The sequence below is a fragment of the Melospiza melodia genome, chromosome 30, assembly GCF_035770615.1.
Source record: "Melospiza melodia melodia isolate bMelMel2 chromosome 30, bMelMel2.pri, whole genome shotgun sequence".
Taxonomy (NCBI): domain Eukaryota; kingdom Metazoa; phylum Chordata; class Aves; order Passeriformes; family Passerellidae; genus Melospiza; species Melospiza melodia.
The window spans coordinates 1,412,881-1,429,562 of record NC_086223.1 but is presented as its reverse complement, the minus strand read 5'-3'; the positions used below and the strand labels follow the sequence as shown (position 1 = coordinate 1,429,562).

Here is a 16,682-nt window from a genome sequence, read left to right as displayed (position 1 = left end):
TGGCTCCTGGCTCTTTGTCCCTCCATTCCCTATGACTCACTTTGCACCATAGCAAGATATGGCAATGCACAGTTATTTACCTGGTGCCTGTCCTTAGCAAGAAACTCCTGCCTTGAGGAGCTGTGCAGGAAGAAGATGCTCCATGCCACCACCACCATGCTGTTTAATTTATCTGCTTTCCCAGCAGGGCAGGGGCAGAGGGAGAGCAGACCAGGCTGGAATACGAGGTGGAAACAAGCCAGACAGACTCTCTTTATTCACTTCATAACCTGCAGTGAGATGACAGGGCCAGGACAGTTGCATGCAGGGGCCTTTGTGGTAATGGATTAAGTGTTGGGGATTCAAGTGTTCCCTGCACCCTTGCAGGCCATAAAGTTTGTCCTGCCTCCTTCATCCCACCCTGTCCCAGTGCCTCCCGCTCCAGTTTGTGGTAGTGTGTTGGTGTTCACTCCATCCATGAGGGCAGGGTGAGGTGCAGAACAGCCCCACGGGCACTCTGTGCTTCCCCTGGCTGCACAAGGCTGGAGCTGGTGCTGGGTGGGGGAGTCCAGGCAGGATCTGGCTCATGGGATGGGCTTTATCCCCCTGGAGATGCCACCTCCCACTTGTGGGGGTAGGAGGGAGCACGGTGGTGTCTCCTGGTGAGGACTCAAGGCTTTGCAAGCACAGAGATCGCATCAGTCACTTGCACGTGGAGGAGAATGAGGTTTCATGGTTTGTTTTTGGGCCGGGGTGGATGAGGAGCGAGAGTTCATGGTCCCTTTGCACCCTGGTTCTGATGGGAAGGGAGCTGGGTTGTTCTGGCTGCTGTCCCAGCCCTGGCTCTCCATTCAAGTGTAAGCAGAGCCCGAAGTGTGAGGATCAGCTTCCTTCCAGGCCCAGGTGAGAAATCCACCCTCCGCTTCACAGCATCGTCTCCAGCTCCTTGCTGGGCTTGGCCTGGCACTGAGTCAGCTCTGTCAAATCCCCCGTGTGTTCCCCCCGGCCCCTCTGGCTCGGTTCCTGCGCGGGGATGGAGCCGGGGACGGAGCCGGGCGGGCGGGGCCGGTTCGGGAGCAGCGTCCCCCGGGTGCCGCCCGCTGCCCGCCCCGCCAGGCTGGTGCTGAGGCTCTGCGGGGCCCGGCAGCCCCGGCCGGCGCAGCAGCAGCTCCCGGGCCGCGCCGGCTGCCCCAGGTGCAGCGCCAGGAGCCTGCGGAAATGAGCCTTCTTGATCTCGGCCTGCACCTGGGGGAGCAGAGGGGGTGCTGTGCCCGGGACAGCAAAACCGCCTTGCCTTGCCCTTTTCCCTCCCTTTCCCTCCAAATCCTATTGAGAGGGATGCATCTGAGCTTTTTGCTCTGGTTATCACAGCCTGGGGCTGGAACAGGGAGCTTAGCTCCTCACTCTTCCCACTTACCTCCCCATTGCAAAAGCAGTAGATAAAAGCCACAAAGAAACCCTGCCAAGAGACCAAAAGAGGTGGAGTGTGAGGTCCCTGAGCCTCCCTGCATGAACATCCCTCAGTGCTGGGAGTGTCAGCCCACCTGGGAGGAGTTAAAGAGCATCTCGTAGTGCATCTGGATCTGCCACAGGAGCCCGGAGACCTCGGTGTAGGGCATGGCCGTGAACACCACGTAGTGCACTCCGAAAAGCGGCATCAGCACCAGCGTGGACTTGAGCAGCTTCCTGCAAGGAGAGACCTCAGAGCCATTCCCCGGGGCCTGCAGGGCAGCTCCCAGCCCCACAGTGGCCAGGCTGGAGGTGGGAGCAGAAAGAGCTCAGCACTCCAGAGCCAGGCCTCAATCCAGTGGCTGCCGCTGTCCTGCCAGCCTTCCTCACTCCTGCAGCCCTTCCCACCCCTCTGCTCCTCCTCCTCCTCGGGGAGCCATCCTGGCTGAACAGGCAGGACACGAGGCTTTGGTGCTGCCTGCACTTGCCTGTACTGCTGCCTGGGGTCCAGCTTGCCCGTGGTGCTCTCCCAGAGCTTGGAGGCCAACACCCGGACGATGTTGAGGAAGAGGAAGAAGTTCACCTGCCAAGAGACACCCAGGGTGGTGGTGGGGTCTGCCTGAGGAGCCCCAGGGACACAGACAGGCAGCTCTGGGTGAGGTGCAGGCAGGGACATGGCAGTGATGCTGTGGTCAGAGCAGGAGGGAGCAGAGCCCCTGGATCCCTCTGGGCTCTCCCTGGGTGCTGGAGTGGCTGGGACAAAACTCCAGTGACCTCCTTCCCCAAAAGAAATTTGGAGGTTCATCCACAGGATTCTTACCACGACTGCAGCCAGGATGGGGACCTGATAAATCCACTTCATGTTCCCTGCACTGAGGTCCCAGCACCTGAGAAGACCAGTAAAGAAACTCCTTGGAGAAACCTGACTCCACTGGGAAGGATGGCTCCCTGTACCCCTAACCACTCCAGCACCCCCAACTCCCAATCTCCACCCCTTAATGGGCTTTGTGTAAATCTTGAGCTGTGGCTACAAGCATTTATAACAGTCATGGTGGGGCAAAGCAGCTTTAAATGAGCATTAATGTTCCTGAGGGCTCCTTGGCCACCTCATCCCAAACCCCTATTGTTCATATGATGGCCTTTCTCCTTTTAAAGTGTCTCACTCCCGAATGTGCCCTTTAGCATCCATCTCTGCTGTTTATTGATCAATTTATGCTGCAAACCTGCATCCACCATCCTCCCAAACACAGAACAAAACCACTGTCACTCTGCATTACTGACAATTCTATGAACAAGCCTTGAATATGTGTTCCATCCTGTTGTTCTTTTTGAAAATTTTCATTTCCAAAAAGCTCTGGTGCCCACAGATACTTTGCTGGCATTTGCAGCCACTCTTCCCCTCCCAGAGGCCCTGGAGAAGGTGGGTGTACATACTGTGTGTCTGCCAGCGAGGCCCTGACGCTGGCCCAGATGGACACAAACACAGCAGGGAGACCTGGAAGGGCAGGGACAGAGTGAGGAGCAGGGTTGGAGCATCACCTTTGCACATCCAAGCAGTTCCTGCATCCCACTGCCCTTCCCGGGGTGCTCAGTGCTGCTCGGCCATGCCACAGCTCACATGCCAGGCTGGAACTGGGTCTGTGCTCACCCCAGCCGATGATGATGAGGACCCACAGGTAGTTCTTGTTGGAGAGGAAGGCCATGAAGATCAGGCTGTGCAGGTAGAGACCTTCCACCAGGATCCAGTAGTGGTTGGTGGCCAGAAAATAGAGGAACAGAGTCACCACCACCTTGCAGCCAACCTGTGGGAGATGCCTGTGTCAGGCTGGTCCCCAAAAGCAAAACCTGGTGGCTTTTGCTTTCTGGTCACCAAAACCCAGCTGTGCCCCATGTTCTTCTTGCAGAGACCTGCATCTCCTCTGGGATATTCCAGCATCTTTCTTCCCACAGGACAGGTATTCCCTGTACACAGGCCAAGGCTCTGGTCTCCAGGACAGGGAGGAGCTGGGCAGAGCCAAACTGGACCTTCATCCCCTCCCCCTGAGCAGCACAGCCCAGCCTGGGAGAATCCCAAGCACATCCCATTGCATCAGGGCTCCCAAATCCCCCTTTCCCCCCATGCACCACTTGCCAGGTGTGCCCGCTGTCCTGGCAAGGGAGCCCTGAAGTCATCCTCCCTCCTGTCGGCGTCGCCGGGCGCCGTGCCCGAGTAGAGCACCAGGTCCTTCAGGAAGATGCTGAGGGCCCGGCAGATGAAGGAGGTGAAGAGGTGCACGTGGATGTAATTCCGTGTGCAGTGCAGGCGCCTGCAGAGAAGGGATGTGACCCAACCAAACCCCAGCTGCCCAACCACACTCAGGCTCAGGCAAGGGGGCTCTCAGAGGGGGCTCTGGGGTGTCTGGGCACAGAAACCACAGCTGGGAGCAAGGGTGGAGACATCAGGAGCTGGTCACACTGGGGATGTTTGGGGCTTTGGGAAGTTGGCTGATGTTTGTGTTTGGTCTGGGGTTGTTCCCATTCCTTTGGGGGCTGCCCCCTCCCCAGGCTCATGTGTGTGGACAATGGGATGGGTTCCTGTTCTCCCACATGGGAGGGACTTTGGCTTCTCCTTACTTGAAGTAGGAGAGGATGCAGACAGCGACGATGAGGGAGGCCAGGGAGATGGAGTAGCCCACGGTGTACATGAGGTGTAGGCGGTCAAACACCTCCTGGAAGAGAAGGACTGAGCTCCACCTCCCTGCCAGAGCACAGGGGCAGCAGGGCTGGTTTGAGGAGCAGGGAGGGAAGAGCCCCTGCCCCCAGCACTTCCCCTGGCCCCCATCACACCCCTGGACAAACAAGGTCACCTTCTGGTGGCTCCGGCTCTCGGAGGAGAAGAGCAGGGCACACTCGGTGTAGTTGGCCCAGGTCTTGTTGATGCTGAGAGCCATGGCCCAGGTCCCATAGGCACTGCAGTACCTGTAGGCATGACCTGGGAACAGCAACGAGCACTGTGGCAGCAGAAGGGCCCGTGGGAAGCCCAGACTTGTCCCTGCTCCGTGGATGGTCACCAGGGTGAGGTCACTCTCTGCCCAGGTACAAGACTTGCCTTTGTGGTTGAAGTCGTAGATGTAATCAGGGCAAGGCACTGACACCTCCTGGCTGGGGGAGCCCCTTGGCCAGCAGATGATCCCATCCCACTCTGGAGGGCAGCTGGGGTCTGGCCAAAGAGCAAAGACACATCTCACATCTCAAGCCTCAGCATAACCTCTGGCTTCCCCAGGTGTGTGCTGGACCAAGGGGAGGAAAACTCTGCCACAGATTCCCCTGGGCTGGGAGAGGGAGAAGCTGCAGGGAGCCAGGGGACACATCCCACCTCTTCCAGATGGGGCAAGGCCCCTCCCCAGCTCTCCTTTCTGGTGTACATGGAGCTGTCTGGAAAATGCTGGAGCCAGTGCTGGCTGCACTCAGAGCACAGATGGTGCCATGAGCTCCACAAAGCCCCAGGAGCTGAGTGTCCTCAGCCCCATCCCACCCCAGCAGAGAGAACAGCATTCCCCCTGGTGTAACCAGCTCCACCAGGGCTGGCTCACCCAAACACAGGGGAGGGACAATACCTTTGATCTTCTCCAGCTGGGCCTTTATGTTCCTCTGACACTTTTCCTTGGCCTCCACCAGGAGATAGATCTGTTCTTCTTTCGTGAGAACATCATCAGGATCGACCTGCCCAGACAAAACCCAAGTGTCACCCAAGTGCCAGCCCCTTGGCTCAAGTCATGGCATGGCTGTGCTCTCCCAGCCCCCTCCAGGAGAGTCAGGTTTGGGTGGCTTTGGGTACATTCAACAACACAGGAAAGAGAAAAGCTCTTCCTGCATTCCTGCTCTCATTTTTCCCTCTTCCAAAGCTGATGCTGACCCCAAGCCCCTTCCCACCCTCTCCATGGTCATTCCTGCTCATGGTTATATGCAGAAATCAGTGGGGCTTCTGCCCCAGCTCCCTGTCACGCACCACCAGCAGTGCTGGGTGTCCCTGTTGCCCGTGCTGAGCTGGACAAAGCTGAGCTGACCAGGATGAGGACACAGCTTTGGAAGTGAACAGGAGCTGGGATGCAGAAGGGTCACTTTCCCCAGACTGCCTCCAGTGAGAACAGCCAATCTGGCCCCAGAGAGGAGATCCAGGACTCCCATCCATGCTCTTCCCCAGAGCAGCATCTGGGTGGGTGAATGGGGGCAGGAGAGGGATCCTGGGGGTGCATCAGCAGGATGGGGGCCTGGCTGTGGGAGTCTCACTGGCTGTGCCCAGCTCTGCCTCCAGCCCCTCCTGCAGTGCCCGTAACGCGCCCGCTCTGCTGCCCCGATCTCCGAGGCACTGACCCCTGCCCTGGATGTGTCCAAGAAATGGAAAAGCCATCACGCTGCAGTGCCTCCATGGCTGCTGGAAAGCTTTTAGCAGCAGTGGAGATGCTCTCCCCCCCTGCCCAGCAGCTCTGCAGAGCAGGACAGAGCCGGGAGCACAGCCAGCCCTGCCCGGGCCAGCGGCACAACATTTAAAGCCAGGAGAGGGAGCGGGGGAGCCCCGGGGCCACGCAGACTTACCAGAGCCGAGCTCAGCAGGCAGCAGCAGAGGAGAGTCACCAGGATGCCTCCCACAGGGCCAGATGTCCCCATGGTGCCACCGTGTCACTCGGATGGGGACTTCAGGGAGCAGAACGGCTGCCAGCGGTGGAGAGGGCTGGCGTGCTCAGCAGGACAGAGCATCTTCTGGGAGCACCCTCCTGGCTGCCAGCCCCGCTGAGGTGAGGGGGCACTGGGGGCACAGCCCCTCCGTGGGAGATCAGGGCTGGGCGAGTTCCTTGTCCCTGTGGGATCCCTATAGGGATCTGCTCACAGGCTCTCCAGGCAGGGGGGTTTCTCCCCCACCATGCTTGATCCTATTCTCTCTTTGTGTCTTGCCTGCTTTAAGCAGCTCCAGGAGCGTGTGCAAACAATTCCCGTTCAGATGGGGATGGCAGAGGTTTATTGGCTTAGCCCAAGGTGCTAAAATCCTCTTCATTCAAGGCAGATTCCTCTTCTCTTTTCAGAAACTTCTCTCACTGCTCGGTGGCTCATTTTTCAGCTGTCACAGCATTCCCTCACGGCCCCCATGCTCCTAAGTCCCTTCTGGCCCCAGACTGGTCCCAGGTAGCGGGAGGAAGGTGGGGAAAAAGCCAGCGAGGTGGCTGGAGGCTGGGAGGCAGAGGGTGCAAGCACGTGAGCAGCACCTCGAGCTGATGCTCCTGCGATGGGATGTCCTTCAGGCAGACGCCAGTTTAACCCTTTTCCTTCTCCAGGGGCTGGGGGGTGTTTTGGGGATATGCTGGGATCTGTCCTGCTCTCCCAGGCACCCACAGTGACCTCAGGGCACATCAGCATTCAGTGTCCTCGGGAGAGGGGCTGGAGGCTCCATCCTGGGGCAGGGGGTGGAGGGAGCAGCCACCCAGATGGGGTCCCACACCATCGCTGGGCATCAGGTCAGAGCTGGTCCCACTGCAGCTGTCACCATGCCTTGTCACCTGCATCCCCCTGGCATGGCCCCAGGGCTGTCCCCAGCCTTTCAGGGTCATGCTGATGCCCAGCTTGCTCCCACCACCCAGCCAGTTCCAACACCCTGTGACCCCCAGCAGCCCCAGCGTCCCCCCAGGCACAGAATGAGGCACAGAGAGAGGGGAGCCCTCTTTCCCCAGGCAGGTTGTCATTAGTGGGATGAGGCTGGAATTCAGCAGCCCAGTGCCAAATCCCTGGAACAGCAGCTCCCAGCCTGGGCCCCTCCCCTGGCGCACACAATCCATGTTCAGACACGGCTCTTGCTGCCTCTGTGAGTGCCCCAGTCCTGCACAGAGCAGCAGAGCCCCCCAAGCCTTCCTTGGGGTGTTCCTGGCAAGGCAGCTCGCTCTGGTGCCAGCCTGAGCCCCCCTGGCTGTGTGATAAGGGTCAGAGCCTGGCCAAGGGAGCACAGCAAATCCCAAGGGCTCAGGAGGGGCTGCTGCTCCTGCTGAGGAATCAGACAGCAAAACGAGCCCCGCGGTGGCCATCAGCTGAAAATCAAGGAGGGACTGGGGACATTGTCTGCAGCTGCCTGTGTCCACTGCCAGAGCCATGGCGTGGGTGTGACAGCAGCTCTGCCAGCGGCTCCTCGGGATGCTGCACAGGCACAGAGGGTGAGCAAGGGACAAACAGTCAGACTGAACCATGAATGTTTTCTGAAGGCTCTGCTGGGTCTAATTTCTGACCCAGAAGCTGCTGGGGGGTGAAGATGGAGTTAAGGTGAAGTTATTTTGGTGTCGATGGATGCTGAGGGGGAGGCAGCTCAGGGGCAATTTAATTCCTGACCCAGGCTCTGAGTTCAAACTTAGCAAAACATGTTGAGTTTTTTTGCCAAATGACTCTTTATATTCTAGAGAGCTCTGGAAAGCAATGATTGCAAATGACACCCATCCAGCCCCCTCAGCCCCCCAGTCTCTGCTAGCAATGAGGAGATGATGGCACACAGAGAATTCCCAGCAGTTTGTGGCTGCTCCCTCCCCCAGAATGACCCCCGTAACTCCTCCTTTGCCCTGGTGCCCCACACATCTTATCTAAGTTGATGGTTTAGAATGTCTCAGTACAACCCTCAAGCCCCATTTTCTGGGATGCTGAACTTCAGTGAGTTCTGTGCCTTTGTGAGCCCTCAGTTGGGAGAGGAGGGTGAGAGCAGGAGCATCTCCCACCAGAGCCTGCCCAGCATCTGGAGAGGAGCCAAATGGAGACTCCATCTGCCCTGCAGGTTTGGGAGGTGCTTGGGATGGCTTGTGCAAAGCTGGGAAAGATTTGTGCTTTGGCCATCATTTCCATCTCCCCATTAGCCACCCCTGAGGGAGGTGAGCACCTACACTGGTCTTTTCCAGGGCTCAAGCTCACCCCTGGGGAGAGACTGGGACAAAGCAGACCCTGAGCACACAAGGCCAAGGGAGTGTTCAGAGAGTTGTGAGCTCCTTTGAAGCAGCACTTTGCAAACCCTGCTCTTAGAAGGGCTCTGCAGCGCTGGCCCTCGCAGCCTGCCTGCAGACAGGCGCGTTTCACCGTGGCTATCAGGGCAGGTTTATCAGCCATCCTGTTGCTATTTTCTTGCCTGGCCCCCGTGGCCATCCGCGTTTAGGTTTCAGCGATCATTTAGCAAGCAGCCCCCATGCAGCCCACCCGGTGCAGGTGCTGGAGGGGGACATGTCCCCCCTGTACAGCTGAGGGGGGGGCTGGTGGCTCCGTGGAGCCAGGAGCCGATGACAATGGGCAATTGTCAAATTGGGGCCCCTCTCGTTTGAGTTTTCTTCCTTTTATAGTAAGTAGCAGTTGCTCCAGCAGCTGGCCTGCCCCTCCAGGGTGAGCACTGGGCTCCGTATATAAGGGAAGGAGCAGCCTTTGCCTTTCATCCCTCCGTTCCTTCCCTCGCTGGGCGGCACGACTCATCCCGCACCTCCGCGGATCCCGGCGCGATGCCGCTCAAGAAACCCGACCCGAGGAAGGAAGCGGCCAAAGCAGCTCCCGGCCCGGAGCCTGCCTTCGATCCCAAGAGCGTGAAGGTGAGTGAGGAATGAAGACGTCACCGTGTTTCTCCGTGCCTGTCATCTGCCAGGCACAGGCGATGCAAAGCGCTCTGCAAATGGCATTAGCCAGGCTGCAAGCCAGCCTTGGGAGGGGAAAATTATGCGATTGTGTGGATGCAGCAGGCTGGGAGTGATGCTGTCCTCGCTGGGGAGATGTCTCAGTGGAGGGAACCAGGACACCACTCCCAGAGCTGCGGCTGCAGTCAAACCCCAGCTCCTGCTGAGACCCCGTGTCGGGGCCTCAGGAGCAATAAGAAGCTGCTCTGCCACCCACTGTCTCCATCACAAAGTATTTTGTTGCCTGTGTTGCCTCCTCCACATAAGAGCATCCTTTATCTGACAGCTCCACAACAGGAACTCACTTTTTCCATGATTCCTCAGGATACTTCAATTTTTAAGCCATAGCTGTGGCAGGAGAGTTACTAAGAGCAGGCTCAGCATGGAGGCTGTTTAATCACTTGAACTTGCGATCAGGCCCTAAAATAATGCCCTTTACACCCAAAATAATCCTGACTGTGGTCTGAGCATCCCTCCTTGCCTGCCAGGTAGCATCCCACCCTGCTGCTGCCAGCTGCGCTCTCCACAGGGATGCCAGCTCCACAGCAAGGGCAGAAGCAGTCGGGGACACAGCTCAGCCAGACATGGCATAGAAATGGGACATGGCATGGATATGGCCCCCTGCTCTGAGCCTGGGGGGGCAGAGGTCCAGAGGGGAGAGTTCCTTTGCTCCCTCCAGCAGCAGTCCACTTCTCACGCCCAGCTCTGCTTCCTTCTCTTTACAGATTGAATTCACGGCAGAGCAGATTGAAGGTGAGTGCTGAGTTCAGCTTCTCTCGGAGATGGCCTTAGAAATGGGGAATCCTTTTTCCAGGTAGTTTTCACCACAGACTTAAGAGCTGAGGCCCCACACACTAAATCCCCTTTTGTGGGAGAGGCCAGCAGGATCCAGAGCCTGGCAGGGAAAAGGTATTTTTCATTCATAGTGCAAGATGCAGCCTGGCTCAAAGTCAGGGAGTCTGGTGAGAGCAACAGCCTCTGGTAACAGAGGGACAGCCCCAGAGAGTGGAGATCCGAGTGGAAAAGGGGATAAGTACGGATGTCCTGCAGCAAAGCCAGCTGCTGAGAGTGCAGGGATCCAGCAGGTCACCCAGCCAGCTCTGCAGAGGTGACAAAACCTGCTCGAGCAGCCAAGTGACTCTCTAAGGAGTCTGGCAAACCTCAGCCCACATTGTGCAAGCTCACTCGGGGCTGGATGCATTCAGAGGGCACAACGTGTCTGTCCCTTGTCCCTTGTCCCCTTGTCCCTTCCCTGCCTGCCAGGCACGATGTGCTTCCCTGGAGTGGGAACGGGGCTGCCCTGAGCTCTTGTTCCCTGCAGAGTTCAGAGAAGCCTTCGGGCTGTTTGACCGGACGCCTGCGGGGACGATGCAGATCAGCTACGGCCAGTGCGGGGACGTCCTGCGGGCCCTCGGCCACAACCCCACCAACGCCGAGGTCCTCAAGGTGCTGGGCAGGCCCAAACCAGAAGGTGACAGCAAGCTGGGGACAGGGTGGGACAAGCAATTCCTGTGCTCCCTGCCAGCAAGTAGAGGGTTACATTCCCTGTAGGAAGAACCCTGCAAGGAGAAGGAACTGGGAAGGAAATTATGCAGACAGGCTTCATTCCTGTGTGATTCCTTCACTCCCTTCTCCATACCATGGGGGATGACTTAGGGGATAGGCAGCCCTCACACAGGAATGGTGGCAAGTGATGCTTAGCAGACTGAACTGGTGCAAACTGGTATAACCAGACCAGTCCCAGTGTGGTCACATTACTGTGATGACAGATGACCCACCTGATGGTTTAGTTTTGGGCTGATATCAGGGGTCTCTGTGCAGTCCCCTGATGTTAATACTTCATTCCTCATAAGGATCTTCCAATCTCAACTCTAATACAATAGTTCTGTCTCCTCATGGGGTTTCTCTGATGGAAAAGATACCAAGAGAGTTAATCAGGACACCCTCAGAGGCTGAATTCAGCCCTGTGAGGGTTCATGTCTGACCCCATCTCCTCCTCTTCCAGAAATGAACACCAAGATGCTGGACTTTGAGACCTTCCTGCCCATCCTGCAGCACTTCACCCGCAACAAGGAGCAGGGCACCTTCGAGGACTTTGTGGAAGGGCTGCGTGTCTTTGACAAGGAGGGCAACGGGATGGTGATGGGGGCTGAGCTGCGCCACGTGCTGGTCACGCTGGGTAAGGCTGCCCCGGGGGCACGGCATGAGCCCCGAGCTGTTTGTGGGCAAGAGGCTGAGGTAGCTGCCTGGTGTCACATATCACAGAGGCCCTTTCCACTCTGCTGCTCACGGGCTCTTGTAGGAGTCATTGGTTGTGAATGTGCGGCCATTTCCACCTCATGGCACAGCTTCATGCATGACCCAGGCAATATGGGGACTCCAGAACAGCCTCAGTAATCAGACAACAGTTGCAGTGTGGTTCTCTCTCCGCCGTCTCCCACCAGCATTCCTCGGTAGTGGCACACAGCTCTGCTTTAATGCCCTTCTCCTCCCTCTGGTGTCTCTGGTTATCTGGAAGAAGGGCAAGTCCTGTCAGGCTGAAAATCCTTCCCTCACCTCTCCATCCTCCTGTTCCAGGAGAGAAGATGACAGAAAGTGAGGTGGAGCAGCTCATGGCAGGGCAGGAAGATGCCAATGGCTGTATCAACTATGAAGGTAAGGGCAGGACATTCCCACTGGGGCCATCTCAGACACGGCTGTCTTGTCTTAGGGTGCAAAATGCATCCTCTGCAAGGGCTCTGCTTGGACCTGATGTTCTCAATGGTCTTTTCTAACCTTAATATTCCATTATTCTGTGACACTGGTGGACCACCCTCCAAAGCCTTTCCAAAAAAGCACTGAGACATGTCAGCTGGGGTGGGAACAAGGTGCTTGTGCCAGTGATTTCCAGGAAAAGCAGCTGAAGACAGCATGTTTCCAAGGAGTTCAGGGCTGTTTTATCCACAGTTTTGGCACTGTTTTGTTGCAATCTATTGAAAATAAACAAAGCCAGCATCTTTCCCAGCAGAGGCTAATTGGGAACATTTGGAGACCTGGATCACTCGCTGCTCCAAGAGGGTGAAAATCTGGAATAGGAGGTGGTTAAATTTAGGAACCCTTAAAATTGGAGAGCAGTGAGGTGGTTAAATTTAGGAACCCTTAAAAGTGGAGAGCAGAGAGGAAAAGAGGGGACCCATTTCCCTTGGCCTCAGAAAAATGGGGATAATGGTACTGGCTCATCTCCAAGGGTTGGCATCACTCTGACCAGGCTGGGGATGGCATGCAAACAGTGGGAACAGAAAGAGGAATATTAGCCCTGGCACAGCATCCCTTTCATCCCTGGGGGTCTGGGCTGGGGTCCCCCCTGCTGCCTCCTCCCAGCTCACAGCATCTCCTGACCCCTCACATTCTCATTTCTCCTCAGCTTTTGTCAAGCACATCATGTCTGGCTGAAAGGAGAAACTTCAGGTGAGTTCAGTGGTGTCTCCTGCTGCTCACTCCTGCAAGTAACAGCCAGGGGCAGGGAAGCCAAAACCCAAACCTGCAGTGGATTAATGCCACAGGAATAATCCCAGCTCTGAAGGCACAAAAGTTATGTTGATGATAAGAATTTCATTTGTAACTCCTGCCAATTAAAATTTATCAGGACAGAATCACAACTATGATGGTCCTTTGTGGTCTGGGTAATTGGGTGGAGTCTCTGCCTGGAAAGAAAAAGGTGGTTTAGGGTGCCAAGTTTTCTAACATGCCAGAAGCTGAGGGGGTCACCAGCAGCCTGTGGAAATCAATATTTTTAAACCTGCATCAGTGAATGACTCGATGCTAAGAAAATATTTAGGACTTAGAGAGGAAATTTCCAAACTGAGAAATATCAACATTCCCATTATGTTACAAAGAATAAGGAAAATGTACCACGGATGTTTGTTAAACTTTTTCATGTTCCTTAAGATCTGCCTGAGGAAAACAAAGAAACATTGCTAAGGGGATGTGGTTTCTTTGAGGTTGAATTATCCCTCTAAAATCTACTCAATTGAAAAGAAAATCCAAATTGCTGCCTGGCCCCAGCTTCCCCTCCAATTTCTTAAGATTTCATTATCTATTTAATTTTTTAAACATTTCTCCTGCCTCTCAGCTATATAAAAGGCAGGAGGCCAGGGGGCAAAAAAGGGTAAAAATGACCTTAGATAGTGCTAAATACACAAATTAAACATTTAAAAATCTCTCTCCTCCCAAAATCTCTTTAAACATCAGAAGGTTAAATGCAGACAGACAGAAGTCTGAACTTTGAATGTTCAGCTTCCTTTTTATCTCCTTTTTAATCCATTTCTCACCGGTTCCTGTTCATCAGCTCAGCAATGTAGATGGCTGGGTGGCACACACTGACAGGAGATTTAATTCTTCACGTAACTATTTGCATATAAAACTCTTTTTAAAATGGTATTGAATTACAGCTTTTGACATTTTGGGTTCATCTGAGAAAGAATATTCTGAATACTCTCATCCCAAAGATTCTTTGCATTCAGACCTCTCCCATTTGTCTCCCAGGCTCTCAGGAATGCTTGAACCCACCAAGAAGAGAAGATTCCTCCATGCATGTCCTTTCCCTGGATGTTTTGCCTAAGCCATCATTGGCCACCACGTGTGTGTGCCTGGGCCTGGTACTCAGTGACACATCTGCAACTAGGTTTTAAACCTCAAGTTACTCTTTTCAGGTTTTTCCTGTGATATTTGTCTCATTAAATTTCATTCCTTCCTCCCCTGTATGGTTTGTCTGCTTTGGCTTGGGTCTACTTATTGACACGGTGGGTGGAGGAGACCCCTTGGTAACAGGGTACTTCCATGGAGAGGGGGGAAAAGGCAGGATTGCAAAGAGTTCAGACTTGTAAATGAGGATCCTCACCCCACCTTTGGCATTGGTCAGGAGCTGGGCTGCAGCCTGGTCGCCTCTTGCTGATGCAGACCTGGAGCAAGGAGAGCCCAAGGGGCAGCTTGCACCAAAGACACATCCTTTGGTTTTGGGAGGTTCCTGATTTCCTCTCTGCACTAAAACCAATCCTCTTCCAAAACTGTAGGCCATCCATTCTTCATCACACTGTCCCACGAGCATTCCCTCCAGGTCCAGGCTGAACAGCACTGGAGGAAAGAGGGAGAGGCCCTTAAAACCCCAAAACATCAGAAAAGCATGAAAATCATTCTTTGTTCTGTATCAATGAGACATCCAAAAGTCTAGTTTTGAAGGTTTTCAGAAAGCTGACTCGTGCTGAATCAGCAAGGGAGAAGAAAAATGGGGAAAGAACAGATATTTCTGGGCCAGGTCCACCCTCATGGGGTGTGGGTGATGTCCTGCCAGGATGGGGTCCCTGGATGGTTCTTCTCCAGGCAGATGGTGTGTTCCAGCCAGGAGATGTCTGGGGGCTGTGTGATACAAGCTGGTGCCTCTCTCTCCCCCTCTTCCTACCTGCAAAGCAATCTTCAGAGCACCACCACAAGCGGTGAATAATTCATGACACATAACTCAGCCTTCCCATCAGCAGAACACCTGGGAGCAGAAAACACTTTCCTTTGATTTGTTCCTTATTCCAACGTCCTCCCTCAGCCTTTGACTAGAAACTGAAGGCACTTTTGCTCCAATGTGTTGGCTTCAGCTGCCACTCGCTCGTTCCTGTGCAGTGACTGAGTAACAGCTGCTTCCAATTCCTACTGTTTGATTCAACCGCTCATAAAAAGCAACATAAGCTGTTTATAGATGCAAGATTAGATTTGATCTCCCCTTTGTGCTATTCCCACAGCTTCCATGGGACAGGATCTGTGCACCTCGTGTTTTTAATGTGCTATCTGTGCTTTAACCCCCTAGAACACTGTGGTGACAGGGCCAGAAGGGACCCTGCTTGCTGCACACTCGCTCTGGGGTCACGTTTGTCCTTGTCACTGCTGTGGCACTGGCTCCTGCAGCAGAACGTGCTGTGGCAGAGAGGAATGGAGCAGAGGAGAGGTGGGGACCTGGCTCAGCTCACACAGGAAATCCACAGCAGGGACTGGGGGCCCTGGAGCTGTGATATCCCTGCTATAACCACAATATCCCTGCTGTAGCCATGATATTCCTGCTGTAGCCACAATATCCCTGCTGTAGCCATGATTTTGCTGCTGTAGCCACAATATTCCTGTTGTAGCCATGATTGATTTTCCTCCTGCAGCCATGATATTCCTGCTGTAGCCATGATATTCCTGCTGTAGCCACGATATTTCTGCTGTAACCACTATATTCCTGCTGTAGCCATGATTTTCCTGCTGTAGCCATGATATTCCTGCTGTAACCATTATATTCCTGCTGTAGCCACAATATTCCTGCTGTAGCCACGATATTCCTGCTGTAGCCATGATATTCCTGCTGTAACCATTATATTCCTGCTGTAGCCACAATATTCCTGCTGTAGCCATGATATTCCTGCTGTAGCTACAATATTTCTGCTATAACCACAATATTCCTGCTGTAGCCATGATTTTCCCATACAGCCACGAGATCCCTCCTAGCCTTGGTGTCTCTGCTAGCTGTGATATTCCTGCTGTAGCTGTGACATCCCTCCCTGCAAGCCAAGAGGCTGCACTCTCACTCCTCTGTGCAGAGCACAGGCCTTGTGTTTGAGCCCACAGATTCCATGGTGAAAGGAGTAACACCAAATTAAAACCAAACTGAGACCTGCGGAGAGACAGACAGAAGGCAAACAGTGGGAAATGACAAATACAGGAAACAGTTTTCCATGTGAAACATCCAGCCCCTGAGGGAAGAGCCAGCCACACTTTACTTTAGGGACCTGTTGTGTGTCTTTAAGATAAAGCAGAGCTGGTTTGTGGCAAAGCAGGTTGGAATGATGCACTTGAACAGCCACTGTATGGATGTCTGTACCTCTGCTTGTGCCTCCTCCTGGCAAGGCTGCTCCCCTCCTCCTCTGGAAAAGCTGAGGATTCCCCAGAGAAAGCAGCTTTAGTCCCATGGACATTTATAAAAACATTTCTGGGTGCCAGTGAGTGACCCCACAGGCAGAACTGCACTGTAGGACTGAGGAGCCTCTGTAAATCCAGATGTCCAGAGACAACAGCAAACCCTGACCTTTTACAGTTTGGATGTTTTACATGAATTCCAAGGGACTCTGAGGAGAGGTACAAGGAGCCCCCACGCTCTGGAGGGCCTGTATCTCCTCAGGCTGTGATAAGACAGATTCTCATACCAAAGAAGGTCTGGATGTCAGTTCTGTGCCCCGGGGAACGGGAGAGACAGATGGAGCCAGCTTTTATCCCCAGGAGGAGTTATCTGCAGTGCATGAGATCAGGAGCAGGGTGAATATGGACTGTGCTCCTTGAAAGGCTCCTTCCTTGGAGCCCCAGACCACGTACACACACCACCATCATCATCATCATCAGTGAGTGAGGCCAAAGTTCTTCTGACTTCACTGTCATGTTACTCACACCCTCCTTTTGTCTGGCAAAATGGCTTGGAACAACCTGATTAGGAAACCAGGTGTGCATCCCAGGGCACAGCACTGCTCTGCAGTTAAAATTTGTTATTTGTCTCAGGTGAAGGATTGAAGAAAGCCCTGCCTGCTCACACCCTGAATGCAAACA

General features: G+C 54.5%; 2 protein-coding genes across 3 annotated transcripts; one reads left to right on the top strand and one right to left on the bottom strand.

Annotated features, from left to right (window-relative positions):
- Positions 1 to 233: 233 nt before the first annotated feature.
- Positions 234 to 6,075, bottom strand: LOC134431047 (parathyroid hormone/parathyroid hormone-related peptide receptor-like). Its single transcript, XM_063179025.1, has 13 exons — positions 6,004 to 6,075; positions 5,025 to 5,130; positions 4,517 to 4,627; positions 4,275 to 4,399; positions 4,042 to 4,136; positions 3,560 to 3,734; positions 3,077 to 3,230; positions 2,863 to 2,923; positions 2,249 to 2,315; positions 1,913 to 2,011; positions 1,524 to 1,661; positions 1,397 to 1,438; positions 234 to 1,224 (listed from the first exon to the last, which is right to left on the bottom strand). The coding sequence occupies exons 1-13, from the start codon at positions 6,073 to 6,075 to the stop codon at positions 904 to 906; spliced, it is 1,566 nt and encodes a 521-aa protein (XP_063035095.1). The 3' UTR covers positions 234 to 903.
- Positions 6,076 to 8,805: 2,730 nt separating this feature from the next.
- Positions 8,806 to 13,823, top strand: LOC134431065 (myosin light chain, embryonic). Of its 2 annotated transcripts, XM_063179048.1 has the most exons (7): positions 8,806 to 9,002; positions 9,809 to 9,836; positions 10,405 to 10,554; positions 11,089 to 11,262; positions 11,661 to 11,738; positions 12,487 to 12,530; positions 13,608 to 13,823. In XM_063179048.1, exons 1-6 carry the CDS (start codon positions 8,916 to 8,918, stop codon positions 12,513 to 12,515), a joined length of 546 nt encoding a protein of 181 aa, XP_063035118.1. In that variant the 5' UTR covers positions 8,806 to 8,915; the 3' UTR covers positions 12,516 to 12,530; positions 13,608 to 13,823. The 2 variants fall into 2 exon arrangements, with proteins under 2 accessions (XP_063035118.1, XP_063035117.1); XM_063179047.1 differs by lacking the exon at positions 8,806 to 9,002 and having other exon boundaries at positions 9,645 to 9,836.
- The last annotated feature ends 2,859 nt before the right edge of the window (positions 13,824 to 16,682 follow it).